Source organism: Xenopus laevis, chromosome 3L, assembly GCF_017654675.1.
Source record: "Xenopus laevis strain J_2021 chromosome 3L, Xenopus_laevis_v10.1, whole genome shotgun sequence".
Classification (NCBI taxonomy): Eukaryota; Metazoa; Chordata; class Amphibia; order Anura; family Pipidae; genus Xenopus; species Xenopus laevis.
The window spans coordinates 144,389,238-144,413,399 of record NC_054375.1 but is presented as its reverse complement, the minus strand read 5'-3'; the positions used below and the strand labels follow the sequence as shown (position 1 = coordinate 144,413,399).

Here is a 24,162-nt window from a genome sequence, read left to right as displayed (position 1 = left end):
CAAAAAAATAAAATCCCATTTTTACTTTCTTTAATGAAAAAGAAACCTATCCCCAATATACTTTAAAGGGATACTGTCATGGGAATAAAACATTTTTTCAAAATACATCAGTTAATAGTGCTGCTCCAGCAGGATTCTGCATTGAAATCCATTTCTCAAAAGAGCAAACAGAATTTTTTATATTCAATTTTGAAATCTGACATGGGGCTAGACATTTTGTCAATTTCCCAGCTGCCCCAAGTCATGTGACTTGTGCTCTGATAAACTTCAATCACTCTTTACTGCTGTACTGCAAGTTGGAGTGATATCACCCTCCCTTTCCCCCCCCCAGCAGCCAAACAAAAGAACAATGGGAAGGTAACCAGATAACAGCTCCCTAACACAAGATAACAGCTGCATGGTAGATCTAAGAACAACACTCAATAGTATATCTAGTATAGGTGAATCTAAAAACAACTGGACTTGCTGAGTAATCAATGAAGACGTTTCACTACTCATCCGAGCAGCTTCTTCAGTTCAACTGACTGGTGTGGGAAGTTCTCGGCATATAAACTCTTCCACAGATGTTAGAACAGCATTGTATGTAGCAGACAGGTGTCTGCTACATACAATGCTGTTCTAAAATCTGTACCCCGGCGGATTCAGAACACTTCACACATCCATTCATGCAACTCTCACAAGTAACACCTGTATCTAGGAGTCACATGACACATTGGATAATCCTATCACAGTAACTACACAGAATCAACACCTCTGTGAGTTTCTTCAAATGTCACCTCATTGAAGAGTTACAATGTGCCATTGTAAATGGATTAGTGGAAGAGTTTATATGCCGAGAATTTCCCACACCAGTCAGTTGAACTGAAGAAGCTGCTCGTATGAGTAGTGAAACGTCTTCATTGAATACTCAGCAAGTCCAGTTGTTTTTAGACCTATACTAGATATACTATGACCTGGATGAATGAAAATCTTCATAGTCAACACTCAATAGTAAAAACCCATGTCCCACTGGGACACATTCAGTTACATTGAGAAGGAAAAACAGCAGCCTGCCAGAAAGCATTTCTCTCCTGAAGTGCAGGCACAAGTCACATGACATGGGGCAGCTGGGAAATTTGCTCTTTTGAGAAATGGATTTCAGTGCAGAATTCTGCTGAAGCAGCACTATTAACTGATTCATTTTGAAAAAAAAAAAAAATTCCCATGACAGTATCCCTTTAATAAAAAAATGTGTATTGTTTTTATAAGCAACCTGACTGTTGCAGTGACATTTTCCCTTCATTTACTGCTGTGGATAGGAATTGTCAGACGGTCCCTAACTGCTGAGCAGGGAAACAATCATACTTATGAACAGCAGGGGGAGCCCCCGCCTTACTTCCCAGTCATGCAGAACTCAAGCGGCTTTGTTTATGATGATCCCTAAGCAGCCCAGACCACACTGAGCATGTGCACAGTCTTAGTCTTGCAAAGATGTTTAACAAAGTTACAAGATGGTGACCCCCTGTAGCCAACTTTGAAAGCATAAATTATTTGTTTGATTAGGCTTGTGGTGCAGTAAGTTTATGTTTATATTTAGTATACAAAATACAGCATTTCTAGCCTTATTCTATTTTAGACTTTACATGCCCTTTAAGCGGCAAGTCAATTAGGTTATTAAATACTGTATCATTCTTGCTGGCACATATTATTTAAACATAGCTTTCATTCACTGGATCACACCATATACCTTTCAGTTGCCTTTCATGCGGCTTCTACCATGAAGTGCTTTATCTTTATGCCCTGTTTGTGTCCTCTGCAGATACGCAGACAGAATGTGCACTTTGAACTACAGATCTGAAACATTTGCTGAAAATATGGATACCGCCACAGTCCCCACATATACATATTCACTCATCACAGACTGCAAGATTGTAGATACTACTGGTAGAAACCACAACACGATAACAAATATACAACGTGTAGAATCTTGACCCACACGAGATTCCTAGAGTATTTCTAGAGTATTCTAAGATTCTATGGTAATGACACTATCCATGTGGAGCTAGGCAGTTCTGCAGTCTGTTGAATAAAGACTACACAACGTAAGGCTTTACCCTGCAATTTGAAACTTAATGTAAAGAATGAATATATTTTAATTCATTTATTGCATTTGTCCTCGGTTAGTTAGCCAATAGTAGGCCTTACGTAAAGTGCTTGAGCCTATGTTTCCTTACACATAGTGTCAGTTCAACCTTTGAGTCTATTACTGTTCTGTAGGTACAGCAAGGTCCAAGGAAGCCCAATATTTTATAATTGCCCAGACATGAAGTCAAGGGCTTACTTTGTGCCACCTACTTCCTTATACTGTGTGTCCAAATATTTTTTACTCATTAAAAAGCAGTTCCTAATAAGTAGCTGTTTTTGTTTTATAGGGGAGGAGATAATGTCTATTTTTTCATGCTTGTGGATTAATTATGACAGTTCTCCATTTCTCTCACTCTTAATGGACTGATCTGCTACAGAGCTGAGTCGGCATGATAAGTAAGTGGAGTTGTCCAAGTCTAAAAAGGGCACGGATTATAGTTACACTACCAAGTAATGTTCATAGGTGGGGATTTTTATTTTAAACCTTTTGTTTTAAGCTTTTGATTATTGGGGCTCACTATAGTTTGCAGGAACTTGTGGCAGGTGCAATTATGCTTAGGTTTAGGGTTGAATATAGGTTTGGATGAAACGGCAGATCACATGCAACATTATCCTGGTGCAGTAACCAACAGAACATTTTGAGTGACTATCTGGTCAATTTTACTGTTACTGCTCTTTGGAAAATGTCCCTTTGTAAGTAGATGATACCTTCTACCTGTAAAGTAAAGCTATTGGTTATATAGTATAGGAGAAGGCTGTTAATCTCTGTCTTAATCTATTTCTTATCATAACGGTGTTTTCTTATTCTGGGTTTCTATTGGACCAACCGGCTGCAGAGCTGTGTCAGAATGAGGACCCAGGTCGGAAGGTATCTGATAGGTAAGTGCAGTTGTCAACAAATAATAGGTACACCTGAAGGCACTATTGTTATAATTCCTGGGTGGGTTAATTTAAACCAAAGCAGTCACGTTCAGCCCACACAGATTTTTAGTTTGTTGCTAAACTACACTGCACATATTCTAGAAAAAGCTGCAAAGTCACAGTTTGGAGAGAACAGTTCCATAGCAATTTGCCTGTCATCTATACGCTGGTTGTAAAGTATTACATCTTAAACCCACGTTAGAATCGAGCCTTTGCTGGTCAGCAAACATTTATTATAAAATAAATTCATAACATAAATGGTAAAATAAATTGCATTTGTTGCCCTCTAAGATGAGGCAGGCAAACCTTGACTATGCAATGAACTGTTTTGGTGCCAGATAATAGATGTGTCCAGCACAAAAGAGAGTTTGCCATGTGACTATATTCTGACCGTTTTACATTCAATGTCCTTTGTACAGAATCTCTTAATTTAAGTCACTTTCCCACCTTTCCTGGCTTATAGAAGAACCAAGCCCAGCTTTATTATAGAGCTAATACCACACCAGGTATAGCACTTGGCAAACCACCAACTAACCAAAGTCAGAACAACATTCTCCTATCAATGTGGCTGTTACTAGTCTGTTCTTTATCGAGTAGTTATTTAACAAAGCAGCTCAGAATTACCCTTGCTCCCTTCACTGAATGTCACAGACAGACTGCAGGATTCAGTGTGGCGGCACTCATATAAAGCTCCTCAAACTGCATTTATCCAAGACCAAAACAGTGGTTTTTACTTTATGAGGCAGTGCGCCTTCTAATTTTTCTTTTTTGGCCTTGTTCTTTTGTTGAGCACTAGGACTTTACTCTACTTTTTGTGACCATTGTTTATTTTAAGTACTGGAGCATGAATCCAACATAAGTTAAGTATGGTGATGAGTGAATAAATTCACCAGGTGCAAATTCAAGGCGAATTTCCGCGTCTCACCGGCGGCGAATAAATTCGGAAAACTGCCGTGAAAATTCGCCAGCGAAAACATTTTGGACGTGCCGGAATAGTCGCTCACATCAAAACCGTCACGTGTCCAACTTATTCGCCCATTGACTTCAATGCCGGTATCAAAATTGACGCAAGCATCAAAATTCTCATTTGACATCACTAGTTCACTGATATCTGCAGGGCACTGTTACCACTCCAGGCTTTACATCTGCAGCTAAGCACCATCTCTTCCTCGGAAGAGTACTTATCTAGTTATCTTAATTCAGCATCCAGGCCCCATCCATATACTTTTTATCACCCCCACGTCTTCACTGGTGGTTTCAGATTGGCTGGTTTCCAGTTGCCTATTAAAAAAACCGTAAAACCAAAAAATTAAAGTGTTTTAAAGTAATGAAAATATCATGTACTGTTGCCCTGCACTGGTAAAACACTACTGTAGTTCATATAAACAAGCTGCTGTGTAGCAATGTTGAAAATTGAAAAAAGTCTATATGGCACAGGTTAAATAGTGGATAAGAGATAACACCATTGTGTTCTACAGAGCTTATCTGCTGTGTAACCTGAGCCTTTTCTCCTTTGAATGGCTACCCCCATTGCTACACAGCAGCATAGTTATATAAATAACAGTAGTGTTTCTTAAGTAAACACAGCAGTTTTACCAGTGCAGGGCAACACTGCATTATATTTTTATTACTTTAAAACAATTAAATTTTTTCATGTTACTGATCCTTTAAGATAAAGGCATCCTTCTCAGTAAAGACACATGTAATTAGGGACCATCTCGAAGGTAGAGTCCTGCGCAGGTCCATTTTTTGGAACCCGTACCCGACCTGTACCCGTAACCCGCATTCTTACCCGCTTGGACCTACAACCCGTACCCGCGACCCGTTGACCATTAAGAATCAGGAAGTGCTGTCATTGTAAACTGGAAGTGACCTCATCGGAAGTTGGCGTGATCAGAAAAAAGGAGTAAAAATTGATATTGAGAAGACCCGCAGCCCGACCCGCGACCTGCAAACCCGCAGAACCACCGACCCGAGTCTATACCCACAACTCGCAGGGTACCGCAGGTACCCGACCCGCTGCAGGACTCTGCTCGAAGGTATTATTCAGTAAGATAAATGTCTATAAATGCACAATGAATTAAAGTTATACTTTCAGCAAGGCAACACTTTCTGTATTGTCTTTTTCAGCTGCCTGTGCATTAAATATCCTCATCGGAGTTAAGGGTGAGTTACAATTAAATAGTAAAATGCTACTTTTTTATTGCATAAGAGACATACACATCTAGTTTCTACCACTTTCTAAGAAAACAAAGCTGAATAGATGAGCAATGTGAAGAATATGTTTTGTGCACAGTTGATTACTGTCGATTTCTTTCCCCTTAAACTTTCTTTACTTGTTATGTCCTGTTACCCATCATTATATTTTAAAAGGTACATTTAGTACGTCATATAATTTCTAATTCTAAGGAACTTTTCAATTGGCCTTCATCTTTTCTTTTTTATAGTTTTGAAATAGTTGCCCTCACCTTCTGACTCTTTCCAGCTTTCAAATGGGGATCACTGACCCAAATATTCTGTTACAAATCTATTGTTAAAGGGATACTGTCATGGGAAAAAAATTTTTTTTCAAAATGAATCAGTTAATAGTGCTGCTCCAGCAGAATTCTGCACTGAAATCAATTTCTCAAAAGAGCAAAAAGATTTTTTTATATTCAATTTTGAAATCTGACATGGGGCTAGACATATTGTCAATTTCCCAGCTGCCCCAAGTCATGTGACTTGTGCTCTGATAAACTTCAATCACTCTTTACTGCTGTACTGCAAGTTGGAGTGATATCACCCCCCTCCCTTTCCCCCCCCCCAGCAGCCAAACAAAAGAACAATGGGAAGGTAACCAGATAGCAGCTCCCTAACACAAGATAACAGCTGCCTGGTAGATCTAAGAACAACACTCAATAGTAAAAACCCATGTCCCACTGAGACACATTCAGTTACATTGAGAAGGAAAAACAGCAGCCTGCCAGAAAGCATTTCTCTCCTAAAGTGCAGGTTTTTACTATTGAGTGTTGTTCTTAGATCTACCAGGCAGCTGTTATCTTGTGTTAGGGAGCTGCTATCTGGTTACCTTCCCATTGTTCTGTTGTTAGGCTGCTGGGGGGGGGGGGAGGGGGTGATATCACTCCAACTTGCAGTAGCAGTAAAGAGTGATTTAAGTTTATCAGAGCACAAGTCACATGACCAGGGGCAGCTGGGAAACTGACAAAATGTCTAGCCCCATGTCAGATTTCAAAAAACATGTTTTCTGATAATAGGATCCATTTAAGGCTACTTCTTACTACTTGTCTTTCTATTTAGGTCTCTTCTATTCATATTCCAGTCTCTCATTTAAATTAATACATGGTTGCTAGGGTAATTTGGACCCTAGCCACCAGATTGCTGAAATCGCAAACTGCAGAGCTGCAGAATAAATAGTTGGACAACTCAAAAACTACAAATAATGAAAAAATTGTCTGAGAATATCACTTTCTACATCATGCTAGAATTAGGAGTGCAGAGAATATAAAATGAAGAGAATAAAATTATCCTACAAAAAGGATAATTGTGCCTGCTGATTATATTTACAAATAAATTTATAACCACTGAAAATGTTTAATTATATAGGTGTGGACATTATATTGGATGTTGTTACATTACACACTTTTTGGGTGGCCTTCCCTTTTAATAAATTGGGATGTTTCTTGGTAAAGAATAAGCATTGAAGATGATGCCTCAAGGAAGGGGTTCATGTATTTTTTTTGTTCATTCAGAGTGATTGACAATGTTCAATGACTGATAATTATATTTTCTCCTGCCCCACAGGTGCTGTGCATATACCTTCAAAAGCTAAAGGATTTCCCCAGTGTAATGGGGATTCAAGTCTATGCCCGAATAATTCTGAATGTGAGAAAGCTACTTCTGGAAGCTATTATTGCATCTGCAACTCAGGGTTCAGAAATGACATTGATAATACTCATGTTACTTACCCCAAGGGATCATGCACAGGTATGGATACTATACAGGTATTGGTTACTATCTGTCCTGCAAAAGAAGGTGCCCTCTAATGTCATCAGTGCTGCATAGCATTAAACATAGACAGTCTCTGTATCTTTAAGCACTTTAGGGTACTGTCCCTTTAAACAGGATACTCATTCCAGGCACCGTATCTGGCATCCCTATGCCAGCCTCATCTGAATGCCTACTTTTGGTGGGGTCTTCCAGCTCTCTGGGCCCACCAGCAGGGCCCACCAGCAGTTCCTGGCAGTTCCACGTTCTCTCTGCCAGGCTCTGCTGCATTTATACATTTTTTCATGATTAAAACAATAGACTAATTGGGGAATGTAATAAAAGTTGCAAAGAGCAAAACAATTAGCACAAATAAGAATAAAAAGTTGCATTTTGCAATGTAATACTCTTCCTTAAACTGTTATTACATTTCAATTTTTAATGCTCATTCCGAATTTTAATTGCGCATTGCCCACTTTTAAGAAGAGCTTGAAGGTGTCATAATCTTTTTTTCCATTTTTTTTCCATTACCAACTTTTATTACATTCCTCCTAAAGTACGTTCATCTCAACCATCATGTCAAATGAGGAAGTATACTTCCCTTTTAAATGTGGACTTTTACCCCAAAAATAAGTTTTCTTAATAATGTAATCCTAACAACTCTTCAATATACATTAATTACACATTTTCAATGGTCTTAAAGTTATTTGTAACTGCTATTTAAAGGAGAAGGAAAGCTACAGAGGCATTTTATTGACAATAGATTATCTGCAATAGTGCAGCTATAACACTATATTTATTCTGTAGAATGCTTTACCATACCTGAGTAATCAGCTCTAGAAGCTCTCTGTTTGTTTAGGATAGCAGCTGCCATATTAGCTTGGTGTGACATCACTTCCTGCCTGAGTCTCTCCCTGCTCACGCATAGCTCTGGGCTCAGATTACAGCAGGGAAGGGAGAGAGGAGCAAACTGAGCATGCTCAAGCCCTAGCCCTGGAGGTTTAAGCTGAAAACAGGAAGTCTGATACAGAAGCCCATGAGTACACAATAGAAGGAAAGAAATGTGGTGTTTCGTTTGACAGAGGACTCAGAGCAGCATTACTTTGAGGGTTTACTGGTGTATTTATATAGATTTATATAGTCCCGTTTTGCCGGAAAATGTGAGAATTCCCTGTGAAATTTGTGAAATTTGCGAAATGCTGCCAGCGTCTCCTTTTTTTGGACGCCTTCGAATTTTCGCGGCAGTTTCGCAATTTTATTTGCCAGCGGCGAATCACGGGAATTCGCCGCAAATTCTCGCCTGGTGAATAAATTCGCCCATCACTATCTGTCTGCATTCTTAGCACTCCTGTCTTTGATCCTCTAAACAATGTTGCATGCCAGCTCACTGAAGCTCATTAAAAGAACCTGAAAGAGACCCATCTCCTCTTACATTGTTTTAAGAGTCTCCGAGTCAGACGGGAAGGAGAAATGGGGATAAACAAACACTGCTTTTATTAGAAAATACATTTACTCATATACTTTAAACCACAAATAATGTTTCAACAACGTACAGTATAATAGAAGTTTCTTAGGATTATATTTTCTTTCATTATGTAATAAATGAGTTTTGAGGAGGAAAAACACTTTAACAGAGATGCAGAAAAGGATATTTAATAGAAAGGCTGCACATGCTAAATGAGAGGATAGCATGCTAGCTCTTGCTGTGTTGGATTCTATAGGAATTTTCAGAAAAACACTTAAACATATACAATGTTTAAAGGGTCTGCAGTAAGTATACTTATGCTGTGAGTCACTGTTTTTGTCAAATAAAATTATTAAGCATTCTCTAGACCAGTGATCCCCAACCAGTGGCTTGTGAGTAACATGTTGCTCTCCGACCCCTTGGATGTTGCTCTCAGTGGCCTCAAAGCAGGTGATTATATTTTTAATTCCAGGTTTAGAGGCAAGTTTTGGTTGTATAAAAACCAGGTTTACTGCTAAACAGAGCCTTCAGTAGCTGCCATTCCACATAAGGGATAGCAAATGGCCAATCACAGCCCTTATTTGGGAAAATTTTTCATGCTTGTGTTGCTCCCCAATTCCTTTTACATCTGAATGTTACTTATGGGTAAAAAAGGTGGGGCCCCCTGCTCTATAGAGTTAGTGCATTTTTATCAGTATGATGGTTCCCCTATGAGTCAAATTTTAAAAAGGCACGTGTTTAAGATGCACCAAATCCACTATTTTGGATTCGGCCCAACCCCCAAATCCTTTTCGAAAGATTTGGCAAAATACCGAACCAAATCCTAATTTGCATATGCAAATTAGGGTGGGAAGGGGAAAAAAATTTTACTTAATTGTTTTTTGACAAAAAGTCACGCAATTTAGGATTCGGTTCGGCCAGCCAGAAGGATTCAGTCAAATACAAATCCTGCAAAAAGGCTGAATCCTAGCCGAATCCCGAACCGAATCCTGGATTCGGTGCATCTCTAGTTTAAGAGGTGCAGAGGTGCATAGAATAAAAAATAAAAACATTTCAAAGTACAACGATTCTTGCCCCCTTTAAGGTTTACAATGCTAAAGGTAGGATGTAAGTACAGGGTTTCTTTGCACTCATGTGAGCTTTCTTTGCTTAAATCTTAGGGGGTAATTTATCAAAATGTGAATTTTTCAGATTTTTTAAATAAAAAAATAATACCAATCTAGAATCCACAATTTATCCTTATTTATCAAGAAAAAAAAACAGAGAAAATCAGATTGAAAAAAACCTCTACTTTTTCGGATTGACACAAGGAAAATCTGAATGTTTTCGATTTAACACTCGAAAAGTCTGAATTTTTTGTGAAATCACCAGAAAAGCTCAAAATGTTCACATTATCATATGAAACCCCGCGTAGAAAATAATATTTTCAAATTGCAAATAGGACCTTTGACTTCTACAGCACCTCGGCAGGTTGAAGATGGAGTATTTTTGGATACAAAATGTTTGCATCCTCAGGGTAAAATAAATCTTGAAAATTCCACTAAAAATTCAGATTTTATAGAAAAAAACCTAGAATTTTTCAAGTTTTTATCATGCAGACTTTAAAGGGGACCCGTCACCCAAAAAAAATATTCAAAATCCTATTTTATCACATTAGTCAAGCAAAATGAACTTTAATTTCACTATATAAATTATTTAATTCTTGCTTCCTTCAGTCTGGGATTTCAAAATTATAGCAAGCAGGCAGGAGCCATTGTGTGGACACTGTTATTAAGGCAAGTCTTGTATCATCTCAGAATCTTGTTTGGGCACCAGAATGGGGGACCTGATGTCCATCCCCATGCCCTGGCTACACAATTAAATGGTGAAGAGAACGGGGGAATGTGTGGAGAGCAGTGACATCTAGGAAGTGCTGAATGGAAAGTGAAAGTAATTGTCTGCCCTGCCTCTATGCCACTGGCATAGAGGAGTGGCAGACAATATTTGATTGACAGCTGAGATTTTTAAACAAGCTTACAACAGCTATGAATGCTTTAATAAAAAATAGAAATAGGATTTCATGTTTAATTTGAAAAGGACTTTTATTACACAAATTTTTGTGTCTGGGTGACAGGTCCACTTTAATAAATAACCCCCTAAATCTCACCCAAAATATTTTCATATTACAGCAAGAACCGTGTCATCTCCAAGAACCTCCCCTCCAACCACTGCCGTCAATTCCACTTCCCTCTCAGACACCAGCTCTATTACCAGCCCTGCTGGGTATGTTGTGACTTCCACAGGAAAAAGCATGGAGTTCTCAGGTACAATAACTCCCGACCATGAACCATAAACATATCCCGACACCACACGCCTGATACAATTAAAATGTTCTCAAGCTCCTTTGTTGCAATGATCCCTTCCATTCAGGGATGTTTAGCCACTTTACATATAATAGAAACCAGAAAAAGGAAGCTGTGGCAGAACTCAAGAACATCATTATTAACAGAAACTGCTGACTTTAAACACAGCAGGACAGATTATTATTGCATTGGCCTCTAGAAATAACAATTGTGTATTTATTTTCTTTTGTTTATTTCTAGCATTATGTGAAATATATTTGCAAGAACAAAACAAAACCCTGAGCTATTGTATATGTGAATTACATTTTTTTTTGTAATTGTAATTTTAAATAATGCATGTATTCAGTGTGTGTTTTTTCTTGTTGTCCAACCTCCTACTGTGTCCAACAGCTATGAATGTCCCCTCTCCCTATATGGGACCTTTTAGATTGCATTAAATAAATTAACAACTAAATCTCCTTTTTCCTCGCTGGGTCCTGAAACCATATAAAGTAAAGTGATGTAGATGCTGCCAGTTCACCAAACAGCCCAACGGCACCTGCAGTTTTTGTGTGACTTTGGAAGAAATATTGTTGGCCTGAAATTCAGGAATATCTGGAGGGCTCTTATTTGGAAAGTATTTTTTTCTAATAAAAACACAAAATTTGAACAGGTAGCCTTTAGAGAATTTGACCATGACAAGCCACATGATTTTGAAACCCAATTGGAAATGAGAAAATTGAGATGTTAAAGAAAAATGATATCCCCAGAATGAATATTTAAGCAACTATAATTGGCTCATGTGACCTAACATGTTTGTGTGCACTTGGTTTGTTTGTGTGCACTTGGTTTGTTTGTGTGCACCGTGAATCGTAGGTTCCCAGGGGGCGGCCCTTAGTTCTTAAAATAGGAATTTTCTTTTTAGGATTACCCAATGGCACATACTACTAAAAATAAGAATTACATTTTATTTTATTTTGCTTCATTTAAATGAAGCACGGTTTTACATTTGAACTGTTGTATGCAATATACTGTTTTTGTATAGAGACCTACATTGTTTGGTGGCTATAGTTTTCCTTTAATCCCATTGATAAACCAGCTATTCCCTTAAAGGAGAAGAAAAGGCTTGGTGCTCTTGGGGTGCCAAATGTTAGGCACCCCCAAGTGATAGTATTGACTTACCTGAAACCCGGGGCCAGTGGTCCTATCAGCAGAAAACTGCAGCGGCCTGGGGTTATACCAGTGAGCACCGCAATGCAATCTTCTTCCATCTTCCTCCTTCTTCGTGGCTTCGCATGCGCAGTAGAACGAACAGCTGAACTTTAACTAAAAAGTTGACTACTTTGTTCAACTCCGCATACGTTTGTCCCGGGAAATTTGAAGAAAGAAGAAGACAGAAGTGGATCACTCCCTGGTGCTCACTAGTGCTCATTAGAACCCCAGGCCGGTACAGTTTTCTGCTGATAGGAGCACCTAACATTTGGCACCCCCAAGTGCACCAAGCCTTCCTTCTCCTTTAAGGAAGAGGGGCATATTTATCAAAAATTTTATAACTTGTCCAGTAAGTATCACTTCAAGCAGTTAATATTCCATTGGGTCTATTGTCACATATAAAAATACCAAGCAGGCATCTGGCATAACCAGCTGTAGCCCAGTTCTTAGGTACCTCTCATCCTTATTTAACCTTGTGAGAAGACGAACAGTTATCCATCCAAGATATACAGTGAAATTGTTAATGAATCAGTTCTCCAACCAGAACTCTTATTCATCTAGGCTCCACAACATCCATTGGGTCTTTTCTTCTCTACTGTTTATCTCACCCTAGTTCGCTATTAATTAAAAATCTTAAAAAAAGGATGGGATCAGTCAATGTGAATATTGACAATGAAATATGAAGTGTAAAGAGAACCTCAATCTATATTTAAAGGAGAAGGAAAGGTTAAAACTAAGTAAGCCTTATCAGAAAGGTCCATCTAAATATACCAGTAAACCCCCAAAGTAATGCTGCTCTGAGTCCCCTGTCAAAAGAAACACTGCATTTCTTTCCTTCTATTGTGTACACATGGGCTTCTGTATCAGACTTCCTGCCTTCAGCTTAAACCTCATTGCCCTGGGCAAGAGCATGCTCAGTTTGCTCCTCTCCCACCACCCCTCCCTTCTCTACTGTAATCTGAGCCCAGAGCAGGGAGAGACTCAGGCAGGAAGTGATGTCACACTATGTTAATACTGCAGCTCCTATCCTAAACAAACAGAGAGTTTCTAGAGCTTTTTACTCCGGTATGGTAAAACATTCTACAGAATAAATATAGCATTCTCGCTTGCACTATTGCAGCTAATCTATTGGCAATAAAATACCTCCGTAGCTTTCCTTCTCCTTTAATTAGTTGTTACAAATAGGGATGGGCAAATTTTTTTCGCCTTGTTTCGCTGCAAAAATGACGCCCATAGACTTGTATGGCGTTGTGCGTCCAAAAAAATTTAGGTGCGCAACAAAAAATTTTTTGACGCCCACGGCGATGAATTTTTGGCGAAATGAAAAGGGTCAAATTCGCCTATCCCTAGTTACAAATGCTCATACAACACTTTAACTGCAGCTGGAGGATCAAAAGCTGGATATTCCCGACAGTGTCAGTGCTAAAGCTTTCTGAAGAATGTTTTCCAGAACAATGAAAATATGATTTTAAATCCAAAACTACCTCTGCTGGTATTTATGTTTTTTCCTTGATCCAGAGGAATTCATAGGAACTAAGGGGCCTATTTATAAATTGTTCCTTATATATACATTTTAGGATCCCAGTTGTATTCATCAGAGGTCCACTTACCACCTTCTGGAAGCTTCTTGCCAGAATAAGACCAAATTAGACATAGAGGTAAGGGATTTTGTTGAGAAATTTGGTTTACAGAATAATGAAAAAATACTAGTTATGGCAAAAAAAAAAAAAATGCCACTATAATATGAAAGTAAAACTTTGTTCATTTCATTGCTCTGTGATTCCCTTCTCTTATTCACTCTTTCTTTCTACTCTCCTCTCTGTCTACAGAACATCACAAATTCTGCCTCCAGGATACTCAGTGACCCTTCTTGGTCTAATCTCAGCTCTTCAGAAGTCAGTACTGTGGTAAATGGGCTCCTAGAGACTGTGGAATTATCAGCATTGAAATTATTTTCAAAAAATCCCAGCAATCAGAATTTTAGCACCCCTGAGATAGGTAAGCATAATCTTCATTAAAACTTTGCAGAAAAGTCTACTGGAGAAACATAATAGTTCAAATAAAGGGCAATATAAAAGTGCATATTTGCTCTTAAGGTTGTGGAATGCACTGCTGGATGATTTCTTAGACATGTATAATAGCATAGGCTATTGTGATACAAAGGGGCCTATTTATTAAGCCGCAATTTTTTTTTGGAAATGGCTTTTCGGATTTATTCTGCAACATAACAGCAACAATTCCAAATATGAAAATTCTCCAGCTAAAATCTGTTGAAAACATGTAGAACTCAATGGAAGATGTCCCTTACAACAACTGGAAGATCTTTTTTTTGATTCGTGGTTTTTGAGGTTTTAGAAGTCTTCAGATATTTTTCTCTGGCTTTTATCCAACAATACGAAAAAGTTGCATTTTTCGTGACTTTTTCAATTTGGATTTTTTAATAAATTTCATGAAATTTGCGGTTTTAGAGAAAGTCTTGGTTTCAAAAACCTCTCAAATTCAGGCATTAATAAATAGGCCTCCACAATCTACAATTAGGGGTTATTTACTAAACTCAAATTTATCTGACCGGGCTTTTAGGGGCAAAACCCCACATTTTTAGAGAGTTGTTACACCATATTGCTGCAAAAAGCCTGAATCTGAAAATCCACCATATCAGACCTATCGAGGTCATGTATAAGTCAATAGGAGATGTCCCTATCCCTATCCAGTATGAAGATGATTTGTGCTGGGTTCAGTCCTATATAATCTGATATGTGGTTTTCGTGCAAAAAACAGAATTTTTTTTTAAAAAAGTATGTTAAGATTCGGGTTTTCGCTCGATTTTATTGTTTTTTTCCCAAATCCGAGATATTTTATTAATACATGAGGCAAAATCAGGTATGGGAGTTTGGTTGAGATTTTTTTATTTTAATTAGTGATGGGAGCATTTGAAGTCAATGGGCGTCAAAATTGTTTTGACAATTTTTATAGGCATTCCTATTTTGTCCAAATTCATTATAGTCATTGGGCATCTGAATAATATTTCTGAATAATTTTTATGCGCGACTATTCTGACATGCAACAATATTTTTTTGACACAGCGGATTTTTTGCCAGCGAATTTTCGCCGCAGTTTCGCAAATTTATTCGCCAGCGGTTGACACAGAAATTTGCCTGGCGAATTAGTTTGCCCATCACTAATTCTGAGATGAATTCTAATTTAAGTAAATAAAAGTATAGATATTAGTATATGTAGTTTATGTGAGTGTATGTTGGGGTCATGTGGGTTGTTATGTATTGACTGTTAATGTAATGCCAGTAGATGGTGCTGTTACATGTTAAACGAGATGTGCCATTCTGCTCTGCTGATAATTGTTTCCCAAGTATCTGCCTCTCTATCTGTTCTTTTTTTCCAACATGTTGACAGTTCAGCCATGCTTTCCTCCTTAGTAAAGTTTGTTCTACTCCTAGTTGCTGTGAACGTTTTGTGTACTACTACAGGGTCCAGAATAGAATATGGGTGTTTATGTGTATGGACACTTTTTTTATTTGAAGAGGTTTAACTTGATGGACTTCAACCCTACTTAACTATGTAACATAGTATAATATATTTGATGCTGTGTAAAAGGTGTTGCAATGGCTATTAAATGGCTCTCTTCATTAGGCTTCTTTTGGTGGATTATACTTTCATTCATATACCCCCACCCTTTGTATCTCCACAGTCCTCTCTGCACCTCATTTATTATTCTGCCATAGATTAAGTTATATGTATAAAACATTTAGAGACATATGTCCACCTCAGATTTGATACTATTTTCTTTCCAGATGTTGCTACCAAGGTGGTCCAAGAAAACTGTTCTTTCCTAACCATAAACGTGGGACTCAACAGCATGCAAGTATCATGTGACCTCCTTCCTAAACCTGAAGGTCAGAAGGATTAAACATATCTGGCAGTGAGGCCATGTGATATGTAAAAACTTTATAATTTAGCTTTGCAACAACTTTCTTCACTTTCATCAGATGGAGCCGTCTTCATTTCATACAAGAGCCTCCACTCCAGATTAAGTGGGAATTTTCTCAAATTATCAGAGGACGTTGAGGAAAACAACACTGTAGTGGTTAATTCAGAGGTGGTGACTGGAAGCATCACAAGCCAAACAACAGAAAGACTTTCCCCCCCAGTGACCTTCTATTTGAATAATCTGCAGGTCAGTGGTAGAAATATGCTGTGTGGACTTTATTTAAGAATCTGAAGACTACCAATAACATACTTATAGGGCCAAAACAATAACTCAACAATGCAATATTTTCAAAAAGACTCCCAAAAATGTCTTATCCTCCCTGTAGGGTTCTTTCTGATGAAATATTATCAAAATATCAAAATATAACCTTATGAGGCATAGTTTACTACTACTATGCATTTCTACGCAGATCAGCTACTCCATGCCCCAAAGATTGTTTAGTTAACATCACTATTAGACAGGAACTGACAGCAATAACCACTGTGTCACTATCATCCTTTTACTCTCTGTCCTGTAAACCGATATGATTGCTAGTTTAGGTGTGTAGTATGTGACACATGAAATTATATGTGTTATGTGTGTGTCAGAATAGTGGTAGCATTAACAATAACTTTGATCTGATTGTTTTGATTTTTTGAGGCTCCAGATTCTTCTCATATATCTTTGTGTGTATACTGGGATCCTAAGCTGAGTGGATGGTCTAAGAGAGGATGTAACATCACATTTGCCAATGTCTCCCACACCCTCTGCTCCTGTGATCATCTCTCCACCTTTGCTGTCATTATGGCTCCCTGTGATATAAAGGTAACATCATTTCACAGATTGTGCCTTAGAATCCAGAACCATAGATTGAGTGTCCTATTAACAGCCAGGGCTGGATTTCGTATCAGGGAACCCAGAACAGGCATTATCCACTTCCCCTGCAACCCCTAGGATAGCCCACAAGCGCATCCATTGATCTTACAGAGGGGTCAGGAAGTGTAAAGATCTCCTGTGTGCCAAGACCCCAGAGTGCCCCGCATTTGAGCAAACTTCTGGTGCAGCTAGGCAGAATGCCAACCCTTAATTTGTGCTACCCTAGATCCGGGCAATTGTGGCCTTGCCACAAATCCAGGCCTGCTAGAAGCAACAACCAAACCCTGAGGTGGCCATCCATTCTGTGTAACTGGACATTTCCTATATATTTCTCTCCAGTGAAATTCAACTAATTTAATCTTTTCGAGTAAGTGAAATTTGTCACTGTTTTTTTTTTTTTTGAACAGGAAGATCATCACCTTCGCCACATCTCACAGATTGGTCTCAGTGTATCTCTTCTCTGCCTCTTTCTGTCTCTTCTCACGTTCCTCCTGTGCTGTTCTCTGAGGAGCGCTCACACCTCCATGTTGATAGCACTGTGCGGATGCCTCTTTCTGGGACAGCTGATCATCCTGTTTGGCCTACATCAAACCCAGTCTATAGTATGTGATTAAACCTCTTTTAACACAAGATTCTTTCATTAGGCAAAATATTCGTTTAGGTTTAACATCCCTTTGTGGGAACAATAAATTGATTATTCACAATTTACTGTAAGACTGGGAATTTACACTTCTGAAATAAATGTTTATGTCAATATCAGTCTAATAACTTGACCACGTGGTAGATGACTGGTGCAGTTATATAGTTACATATCAGATTAGAAAAACCTCCATCCAATTCAACCTGTTCTTCAAGAGACCATTCCGTAACTCCTAGTCGATCCAGAATAAGGCAATTAAAATAGGCAAGTGAAACTGTCTCCAATCTGGTTTGCCATCTAGTAAATTGCTCTCATAACCATCTCATCTCAACCAGTTCTATCTTCCATACTGTGGCTTTATGCCTTCATTTGTGGGATTTTTTACTGCCAATAATCTAAATAGACATGGGGACAAATGTTTATATTATTTATAAAGTGAAAAATGGAAAGAGAATCGCACAGACACCAAATGTGTTGCAGGTGGGGAACTTCCCCTATTCTTTATTGTGACCACCTGTGCATCAACGTTTCGGGGGGGATTAACCCTCCCTTCATCAGGATAAAAACTCAATTGCTACAAACATATTTAAGGCATCTGGGGTACATGTGATCCCACCCATTTACCCATAGTCCACCAGGGTTCAGTGTACTTCAAAGTGAGGCTTGACACTCATTGTCCATATGTAGATCCAAAAGTCCAATCGTACATAAAGTAATACTTATATATAATCCCTTCAACACAGCAACGGTTATTGTTAATAGCAAAAAATGGCTAATACTACTCACAACCAGCGGAGTGTTAACCGTAATCGATATTTCTCATAATTCCCGCTGGCCCAGGTTATCTTTGGGAAGGAAACACAGTGTAAGTAACAGGAGTGAAGTGTTTATAGAAAACAAGACAAACTAAAATTCTCATTTAAACCCTTAGGTTGTACAGTTTCAAGTTTCCACATCCAGAACGCTTCCCTTTTAAGCAGTGCCAGCTTCATCTCATTCCCTTGTGGTGCTGTAATCTTTTCAAGGATTTGCCACCTTATTTGCCATACAGTATGTTTTTGTGTATAAAAGTGCTTTGCTAATAAAGTTTCTTTTTTGATTCTGTCTTTCTTCTTGCTTACTGAGGGGTCACACCCTTCTATTTCAGGTACAAAGTTTCTAATAACACTTTTGTGTTCATACAACCTTATTCTACATGTCCTTGAGGTTTGCCCCACATATCCGAGTCCACATGGGCATTTCAATAGGTAGACAACCCCTTCTGTATTGCAAGTGGCGAAACATAATGTTTCGCCACTTGCAATACAGAAGGGGTTGTCTACCTATTGAAATAGAAGGGTGTGACCCCTCAGTAAGCAAGAAGATATATATAATTCTGTCCCATAAAACAGCCCATATGTAAAACACTGTTTGCTATAAATAATGTTTTTTCATGAAAAATATACTTTCTAGTAGTATGTGATATTTGAAATTAAGTCCATTGTTACATAAATTCATGGTTAAACCATCAACCAGAATGCTGCCACTGTACCCTCAGGGACCTCATGCCAACTGTGTATTGAAAGCTCTAATTTTTTTAAGCATAGATTTATCTTTTGTTACTGTATAACTTAATATACCATAACTACATGCTTGTTTGTGTTCACACCTTGTGTTCATAATATTGTTATTCTTTTTGGTATTTTCTGTACTGGTCCTCTCCTATTCATCTTCCAGATTAGTATTCAAACCACTATGCGATTGCTGGGGTAAATTTCAAACTGGAGAGCTGCTGAACATAAAGCTAAATAATTCAAAAACCAAAAAATTCAAAAACCACAAAGTCCAAATGTGAATTGTCTTAGAATATCATCACATACATCATTAAAATTATTAATTTAAAGCTGAACAACCATATGTTAGGCCTAGGTAAGGCACTAAAAAGGACAGAAATTAGTATATGTCAATGAACATGAATGTGATGTTGTGTGATCTTTTTACAAGTCACTAGGAATGATGTGATTCTTTGTTTGATTCCTCACAGTTGTTGGCTCCATCTAAGTCTCATTTGGAGTTTCCTTGGCCCAGTTTGTGTCTTTATTACCGTAAGTTCCAAAACTCTGACCTTGTTTTATATAAGCTTTAATATCTCTTTTCTATCGCACACTGGTCATAATCTAACATAAAGAGGAAAGAACTTAAATGTATAAACTGGCTTGTCAAAAATGTTCACTCTCACACAGTGTCAAGCCATAATTTTTTTTTTACAATCCTTTACTTCTATTAGCAACTTATTCTCCTGTTAATTTTTTGTACTCCAGTTAATAAGACTTGACCTGACCAATCAGTATAATTTTTTTAAATGATACTAATGTTATACTGGTATGGGACCTGTTATCCAGAATGCTCGGGACCTGGGGGTTTCCGGATAACGGATCTTTCCGTAATTTGGGTCTTCATGCTTTAAGTCTACTAGAAATTCATTTAAACATTAAATAAATCCCATAGGCTGGTTTTGCTTCCAATAAGGATTAGTCATATCTTAGTTGGGATCAAGTACAATTTACTGGTTTATTATTACAGAGAAAAAAGAGGAAATAACTTTAAAAATTTGGATTATTTGGATAAAATGGAGTCTATGGGAGACAGCCATTCCGTAATTCGGAGCTTTCTGCATATCAGGTTTCCGGATAAGGGATCCTATACCTGTACTATGTTATTTATACTATGTTTTAAATATTGTTTTAAAAATTTATATGCAAATATCACTTATGCTTCACTTATCACTTATGTCTTCAATTAACCTTTCAAATTATTACATGCAGAATCATCAAGTATCACTATTCCATATTGTTGTTTTATTTTGTGCCTTTTGGTCGTTATGTTTTTATTTGGTCCTTTTTCTCAATTGTTTATTTTTCTATCAATGATCTATTTCTTCAGAAATGTTCTTAATTTACGGAATAATTCTCTTGCAGCCAAAATTACCAGATTTTTTCTAGAAGAACATTTCAAGATGCTCCTTATATTTCTATTGATTTCTCATATATCGATAAAAAAAATATTTGAGTAAAAGTATTGTATTTATTATTAGTGATGGGCGAATTTGCGCCGTTTCGATTTGCTGGAAAATTTGCGAATTTCCCGAAACGGGCAAAAGTTTCCAAAAACAGTGACGGCGTCTCGTTTTTTTCGACGCCGGCGATTTTTTTTTTTTGACGCCGGCGAATTTTTTGGGCAAATTTTCACGGGCGTTTCGCGAATTTATTCGCTGACGGCGAAATGCGCCTGGCGAATAAATTTATTTATTATACATCACCTCATGTACTACCATCGTGGGCTAATCATCGCTTGATATACATCTATGAATCCCAAGGACAGGCTCAGCCATAAAACAGATATGAAGAGCTACCTTTAGCCAATGAACCTCTTGTTGCACACCTCATTGTCCTTTTTTATAGAGATGTTTTCTAAAATATCAATTTTTTTCCTTACATTCTTTAATTCTTGCTTACTTCTCTTAAGCAGCTGTCTCTTTATTATTATTTAGATAAATTCCACACTTCTGATTTTGACATTCTGGCTTCTCCGACTGCAGCTGGCTTCTCTAAACACAAATGTCTCAAGTCTTAAGAACACCCGGTGAGTATGCAAGTACTAAATATAGAGAGAGGAAAAAAATTGATATAGAGTGTTTTGCTTTTACTAATTCAGATACAGAAAAACTCAATTTTACATTCCCCTATTTTAAGTTTTTCTGTATTTTATACCATTTGTTGTGGCCCCACTAGCATTCAATGCATAATGTTTTTCCCTGATTTTCCATTTTCTCGGATTTGCCACTATTTTTTCTGGTCCCCTGAAAAACATAACACGGAGATTCTACTGTATTAACTTAATACGTTTGAACAGTCGTATCACTAAATCAATATATGAATCACTTGGAATTTGCTTACATAATTCTGTTGCAGGGATGCAGTAAAAATGGAAATTCTTACTTTTATTTGAAAAAAAAAAAAAAGCTACAGCTGTCCAGCTGTTACTGATATGAAGCTGAGAATCCTGGTGTATTTCCTTCTCACTACAGGTTATTGACCTTCAAGGCCCTGGCTTAGCTTTTCATTCTTGGATCTACTTGGGTCCTTGGCTTCTTCCAGTGTGGAACTGGAGCAATTGTGGCATTGTATCTGTTCACCATCTGCAACAGCCTTCAGGGCGCATTCATCTTCCTTGTGCACTGCCTGCTCAATCACCAGGTAAATGTATCCTTTTCAATCTTTCCCTAGTCATTACCGACTACCGATAAATTGAAATTGTATGCCAGTTTAACTGCAGGCTGTAGGAGAGTCTTTGTGGCACTCTCTTAGAAGGGTGTCAGGTAGCTATAGGTTGCACCATCAACCTTCTTATTACTTGTATAAAATTGACATGCCTCACAACTTAATTTAGGTCTATTTTATAATAGACCTATGATAGTTAACTATAGTGAAAAGGTCAGAATTTTTCAAAGCAGAATTTAGTTCTGTGCACTTATGAATATGCTTAGTGAAAATTAACTTTATGATAAAAGTGCTGAACAAAAGTGACTTATGGGCAAACTTCAATTTAATTTGCATCTTGCTCTACTCTAAGCACAACTAAATTAAACTAATAATTAAAAAACTTCCCAAACTGTTGGGTTGGTTTTCCCTGGATCACTTAACACACTTTACTAGATTAAGGGGCTCAATCTAACAGTTACTTTGAGGGGAATAAGAGTCAAATGCTTATTTGTTGTTCTGGATCTGAGAAGCCTAACCTGAATGCCAGTTAGGGTGAGATTTGGGCACACAGACATTATGACCAATTTCTTCAGGATCCAATTAAATTGCCTGTATGTTTTTGTAATGTTGGTGGATCTGGTGGAGGAAAAAAGATTCTGAACTAGCAATAGCAGTATTATATTTTCATTTTTAAATAACTGTAGTTTTTCTGGTAGGGTTATTCTTCAACCTTTTATAGATGACAGTCAATATAGTATAAAACTCATTATTTCCTCTTTGAATGTAGGTAAGGGAGGAATATCGCAAAGTTTTCCGTCGGCTGCATATTAAGAAGCCAGAGTCAGAGACTGTATCAGGCAGTACAGTTCCTATGACCTTGAAATCAGTAAGTCCTTGTTTTCCCCTTATATTCATTGCTCTCATTGGTGCTACTCTGCTCCCCTCACCTTGATATCTCTCTGCAGGCAACTGCTCTTGAAGCACTTAAACCAGATATTGTCATAGATCATCCCTATGAAGACCAAACGGTGTAAGACTTTGGATGAAGATACTAATCACTGAAGCAAGTGCAAGCTTCTCCTGGCAAAGAATCAGCACTTGAACATTTACCATTTACCTATAAATAATTGTAAATATATATATTATGCTTATATGTCATTTGTTGCATTCACAATTTATTGTCTATATTTATTTTCTATATAGACGTGGATGCTATAACAAAAATAGAATCTAAAAATGTACATTCCAAAATTCCCTATTAAAAGAAAATAAATATACCTGTTTTTTTTTGTTTTTTTGGAAAAGGATGAGACTAACATTACACTAGGCAGCTGAATTCTGGACAACAGAGAAAGCTAACATGAATATTTAAATTAAGGGTTTTTTTTTCAAATACTTGGTTGAAAAAAGTAATGGAGGGAGGTTGGCAGTGCTTCCCCAATTTGACTGAATAGCCACCCCAGCTATTTTCTTAGTGACAAATCCTTGTCAACCTTGTGAATCTTAGCTCTCCCCTGGCCTTAGCCAATCACACTCAGCATGGACTTAGAAAGGAGGAGGGGGGTGCCTGATTCCTGTCCCTGTCATGCCCTTCTTCCCTATATTAGCTACTAGCCACCCAGGACTAGCTCACCCTTAGCTAGTGTAGAGCACTTATTGCATTAGACCCTCAGTCCCACTCTGGGCCCTTATATACAGATGTGGAGGAAGGAAGAGGTTTTGCAGAACTAAACCTCTCAGAAAATTACTGGATGCTAAGACTAACCAAAGACAAATGTTTATTTAGCACACAAAATTAAGTACTCACGTAGGACCACAAATGGAGTACAGCAGTATACAATTGCAGATCATATAACACATCCCCTCTGTGACACCATTTAGTGGACCTGGATTAAGTCCAGTGGAACCTCCTGGAAAATCCTCTAACCTACACTAACAGGCAGTATCACCTAGGAGACAACCCACTAATCTATTCTCCTAATCTATTTGAGCGCAGAATTGCTATTTCTAGCTCAACCTGTCTGCTTTACACTTCTAGAGTGAACTATAACAGGAGCTCACTTCCAATAAATACATACCGTATTGACAGGGTCCCTGGTCCCTTGCTCTTATTCCTAGACTTCCCATCTGCATCTGCTCCCTTCTGAAGTGGAAGTCTAAAGAGGAAGAGACCTGGGCTTTCAGTAAATACTGTATATTAAACTATAAAAGGATGTGGTCACCCACCTGGGCCAACAGGTTACACATCCTGCGAAGGTATCTACCATACAGATAATAGGACTTTAGAAAATAGAGGGAAATAAACCAGTAGGGGACTTCCCACACCCAAAGGGATTTAAACCTATGGGCCTCTACATACACATACAGAAAACACAAAAATCACTACACAAAGTACT

The 24,162-nt window shown here is 37.9% G+C and overlaps 1 protein-coding gene and 1 pseudogene across 1 annotated transcript in view; both read left to right on the top strand.

Moving 5' to 3' along the window:
* The window catches only part of LOC108710360 (adhesion G protein-coupled receptor E3), a 51,084-nt gene extending 49,247 nt beyond the window's left edge, over positions 1 to 1,837 (top strand). Inside the window, exon 17 of the mRNA XM_041585630.1 lies at positions 1,799 to 1,837. Coding sequence (XP_041441564.1) covers positions 1,799 to 1,837 — 39 coding nt within the window. The remainder of the gene's footprint in view (positions 1 to 1,798) is intronic.
* Positions 1,838 to 2,972: 1,135 nt separating this feature from the next.
* Positions 2,973 to 23,015, top strand: LOC108710359 (annotated as a pseudogene).
* Positions 23,016 to 24,162: the final 1,147 nt, after the last annotated feature.